The following is a 4,518-nucleotide window of genomic DNA, read 5'->3' on the forward strand; positions in this document are numbered from 1 at the left end:
ACCTGACCCCTGCACTCTATATACTGTATATTACATTACATAGACCTGACCCCTGCATATATATTTCTTTTTTTTTGTCACTGAAACGCTTACAAGCATCCTTGGACTCCAGCGTGTTTAAGGTGTACTACTGGCTGGAGGGGGTCTAATGTGTGGTTGAGGTGCTAGCTGACTTTTGGGTTCACAAGGCTATTGGTGGGTGTTTGGTACACCTGGGGAGAGGCTGAGCTGTGAGTTTGGGAGCATTGTGTTTTTCCTTTCCATTATACATAATATACAGTGAGATGCCAAGAAAAAAAGGGGCAGTTCCTCTACTGTCAGCAACTGCCCGATGTACACTGTTTGGAAGATCTCAATAGACAAAAGTAGCTAAGAAAACTTTGTTCTCTTTTCATGTACCAATAACTGACATCAGCATCAAACCAGCTGTAATTCAACCCACCTTTACCAACCACCACTAACCAAAACCAACCTCTAATCCTCCTGTTGGTGAGACCACAATCATGTCCCCTTTGATTGTTCCTGGTTCAATGTCTCCATGTTTTGTTATTGGGATCTTTGTACTTTTCCACCTAAATAAAATATTTCTTTATTCTCATCATTTCCACATAACCAACCACAATTGAAAGATCCAGCTTTTTGGTGGTGGGCCCATCGCTTTCATTCATCCACGACTTATCTAAAGATTTCAGATTTGGAAAAGGCCGTGGACACAATTGAAAGAGTATATAAGAATTACTCCTTTAAAGATGGAGACAATCATGGTTTGAGCAAGCAGGGAATGAAGGATCTTCTACAGAACGAGCTGGGAGATTATGCTGAGGCGAGACGCCATAGGTGGGATTGTTAGTTTAATGCAGAAAAGTGAAACCTTTGCTTCCTATGGACATTTGCTTTAGCTTTGTACAGAAGACCGCACACAATCTGCAGCCAAACTGATGATTAGGGAACTATTTATGATATCTTCTTCTATGATATACACAAAACATTGGCAATAAAAATAATATTCAGAGTTGGATAGGATGGACTAACTTTGAGGAGATGAAAAAATCCTGATAACTTCTATAATAGATCCAGACATTAAATGTAGAAAGAAGGAACGCTTCACCTTCTACAGTTTTGTTAAATCTTTTTGTTGGGTTTGTAATAGGGCTGAAATGGAGAACAATTATAGATTAAACCTCTGTCCTTCTTTAAATTCAGAGAAACCCCGGCTCTATGGACAAGGTTATGAAGGAAGTGGATGAGAACAAAAAGGTGGTGTTGGACTTGGACTCGTTCTTCAATTTGCTGGCCTCTGTCCTCGTTACACCAGCCCGGAGCCGGATACTGACTGATGTCTCAGAAAACTAGAAATGATTCCTTTATCTGTGTTTCCGTATATCTGTGGGGTAGAATCACTTATTATTATTATTAGACAGGATTTATATAGCGCCAACATATTACGCAGCGCTGTACATTAAATAGGGATTGCAAATGACAGACGAATACTTGCAAGGTTTCTTCACAACCTCATTGTAATCAAATATAAGAAGCAAATATCAATTTACACATTATTTGTATTTTATCCAAATTCACACTATGTGCACTTTTACTACCCCCCGTGTGTTATTGTTCTGGGCCCACAAGTGTCCTTGTGTTCACCCCACAACCAGCTCAGATTCTGTGGGTCTGTACAAGGATTGCAGCACCATGCCACCGTCCCATAGATCCGGCCATGTCTCTGTGCCAAGTGTTATCCCGGCACCAACTCTGGGCAGACTTTGTGTGGTGGAGTCATTTCTTATCCTGAAAGAGTTTGTATCGTCCTGGCGGGGAGGAAGGTGGTGAGGGCAGCAATGTGGGGCACATGCAAGGTAAGTGTATTCTATGGACAGCAATGTTCCCCCTCATCCCTTACTAGGGAATATTGTTACCCCTAAACAAGCTGCAACCCCTTTTATTCTCCCTGGGCTCTTCTGTTTCTTATTGTTCCCTATAGGGCACTTGTGTCCTTACACACCTCCTACTGGGCACTATTATTTCTTCTTACCCCTAAGTGGGACACTACTGTCCTTCCTCACCCCCTACTGGGTTCTGATGTTTCTTCTTACCCCCTGTAGGCATTATTGTTCTACCTCACCCCATAAAGGGCCCTTCTGTTTCTCCTTATCACCCACATCTTCTCACCCCATAAAGGGCATCATTGTTCTTCCTCACCCCCCCTACAGGGCACTATTGTTTCCTTTTACCCCATGTCAGGCACTATGGTTCCTCTGCGCCCCCTACTGGGCACTATTGTTTCCTCTTACCCCCTATGGGACACTATTGTTTCTTCTTGCCCCTGTGGGGCACTATTGTTTTTTTTAACCCCCTATGGGGCACTATTGTTCCTCTTCAAGCCCTTCTGGGTTCTATTGTTTCTTTTTACCCAATGTGGGGCATTATTGATTACCCCCACCCCCTACTGGGCTCTATTGTTTCTCTCCACCACCACAGGCTCCCATTATTTCCCCCACACTTGATTGGGCACTATGGGTCCTCTACCCCCGTTGGACCCCAATGTCCCCACCCCTTGTACTATACGCCATGGCCATGTGGTGAGTTATGATGCCAGAGGATGCCTCGGGCAGAAGTTTCTGGTCCCTGTAGCTCTGTCTTCCTCTGTAGGGTGACCGGTCTTGTTCCCGCCCCTTCCTGTAATACAGACCATTCATTGTAGCTGTCTTCCTGTGCAGGGTGACCGGTCTTGTTCCCGCCCCTCCCTGTAATACAGACCAGTCACTGTAACTCTGTCTTCCTCTGTAGGGTGACCAGTCTTGTTCCCGCCCCTTCCTGTAATACAGACCAGTCATTGTAGCTGTCTTCCTGTGCAGGGTGACCGGTCTTGTTCCCGCCCCTCCCTGTAATACAGACCAGTCACTGTAACTCTGTCTTCCTCTGTAGGGTGACCGGTCTTGTTCCCGCCCCTTCCTGTAATACAGACCAGTCATTATAGCTTTGTCTTCCCGTGCAGGGTGACCGGTCTTGTTCCCGCCCCCTCCATATTTCACAAAATAATTTTTCAGTTCCCTCAGAGTAATAGACATCCCTTTAACCAGGGGTCAGCAAACCTTTTTGGCTACTAGGCCATTTTTTGAAGTCAAGAAGGCACATTAGGCCGGACTCTCACCAGGAACGGCCCTGAAGGGAAATCTCTCTTCTGCAATGCATACAGAGGAGAGGGAATGTCTCCTTACCCCGGGGGCAGAAGTGGTAATGCTGGCTGTGGTAAATAGGTAATGGAGGCATAACAAGGAGGCTCAAGCACCATTTGCAGCTCTGGAGCCACGGGCTGCCGACCCTGCCAGCCGGGATTAGGACCAGAGGGGGCGTTAGGCCGGAACGGACTACTGGCTAGCCTGTATCTGGCCTAAAGGCCTAGGTTTGCCTACCCCTACCATAAACACTAGAAAGTACCTCAAATATCACAATTCTTATTTACTGATATGTGGGTGTAGGGAAAACATGGCCGCCTCTATGATTTGTAGTAAACACATTTACCTCAGAGATGGCATCCATTAGCTTGTTTCACACAAACATGGCTGCCAATAATGCTTTCCATAACAAAATGGCCGCCTTGGTACTCTTTGCCATTTCGTAGGCTGCCAAACACAAATTGGTCCGTGAGAAAATTTTGGGGGCCGGTGCCCCTCCCCTAGGTCAGGAGAAAGGCTCCGCTAGGGGGCGCACCGGCCAGAGCCGCGGACCACATCCCCCATACAAATTGTGGGCTCAGTAAAGTGGGCGGGGCTGTCCCTGGATCAGCCTCAGATCTGCGATGGGGCAGTGGGCGTGTTTATGACGATGACGCCACTACGGGGAGGTTCTCCCCTTTGATTAATACCCGGCTTCCCGCGCATGCGCAGCCAGTAATTTTAAGTTCCGCGGGACCGAAAAGTTTTGCCACCACTGTCCTGGACAACACCTTTCACTTTACCTCACAAAAGGAACAGCTGCCAGCCACAACATGTCCGACTTGTATGCGGTAAAAAAAATAAAATAATTCCAGCCACAAGATGGTGCCCACGTCTCCATGGTGACCGCCCTTCCCAGGCGGCCAGGGATTGGCCTGTGGTAATTAGGGAGAAGATAACAGCTGTTCCTGCGTAATGACGTCACGGCGGCCACGAAGGAAGACGCCTCCATTTTACAGTGAAGCGTTCAGCTGCTGACTCCATTTTGTAGTTGTCGTCCTGAGTAGGTTTTGCGCCCGAAAATACACCCGGAACACCAGCCGTGCTGACCACAGGGGCGCTCAGTGAGTGAGGGGAATGTCTGGAGGAAGGGAGACGTGTGGGGGTGTATTGGAGGGATGAGAGGAGACGTGTGGGGGGTATTGGAGGGGGGAGGGTAGGGATGGTCCGTATATAGGCCGAACACCCCGGGGAGTTAATGAGGTAAATTGTTGGGAATGCAAAGGGGTAAGCTGAGGCAGGAGAGGGTGGAAGGGTCAGGGGTTATTTGAGGGGGTTCTGGGGTATATGGGGGGGGCAGGGG

The 4,518-nt window shown here is 47.6% G+C and overlaps 2 protein-coding genes and 1 long non-coding RNA gene across 4 annotated transcripts in view; 2 read left to right on the forward strand and 1 right to left on the reverse strand.

Moving 5' to 3' along the window:
• The window catches only part of LOC140342657 (protein S100-A1-like), a 10,571-nt gene extending 9,093 nt beyond the window's left edge, over nucleotides 1-1,478 (forward strand). Inside the window, exon 3 of the mRNA XM_072428950.1 lies at nucleotides 1,204-1,478. Within this exon, the coding sequence (XP_072285051.1) occupies nucleotides 1,204-1,353 (150 nt within the window). The 3' untranslated portion in view covers nucleotides 1,354-1,478. The remainder of the gene's footprint in view (nucleotides 1-1,203) is intronic.
• The window catches only part of LOC140342658 (uncharacterized), a 6,528-nt gene extending 2,747 nt beyond the window's left edge, over nucleotides 1-3,781 (reverse strand). Inside the window, exons 1-2 of the long non-coding RNA XR_011923118.1 lie at nucleotides 3,523-3,781; nucleotides 3-1,384 (exon numbers count right to left, since the gene is read on the reverse strand). This is a non-coding gene — a long non-coding RNA (uncharacterized lncRNA). The remainder of the gene's footprint in view (nucleotides 1-2; nucleotides 1,385-3,522) is intronic.
• A 269-nt stretch (nucleotides 3,782-4,050) lies between these two features.
• Nucleotides 4,051-4,518, forward strand: part of CHTOP (chromatin target of PRMT1) — a 6,216-nt gene continuing 5,748 nt past the window's right edge. Inside the window, exon 1 of one of the 2 annotated variants that reach the window (XR_011923117.1) lies at nucleotides 4,051-4,279. The gene's annotated coding sequence lies outside the window, so the exon portion shown is untranslated. The remainder of the gene's footprint in view (nucleotides 4,280-4,518) is intronic. The other variant, XM_072428948.1, reaches the window with a different exon arrangement.

The sequence above is a fragment of the Pyxicephalus adspersus genome, chromosome 12, assembly GCF_032062135.1.
Source record: "Pyxicephalus adspersus chromosome 12, UCB_Pads_2.0, whole genome shotgun sequence".
NCBI lineage: Eukaryota > Metazoa > Chordata > Amphibia > Anura > Pyxicephalidae > Pyxicephalus > Pyxicephalus adspersus.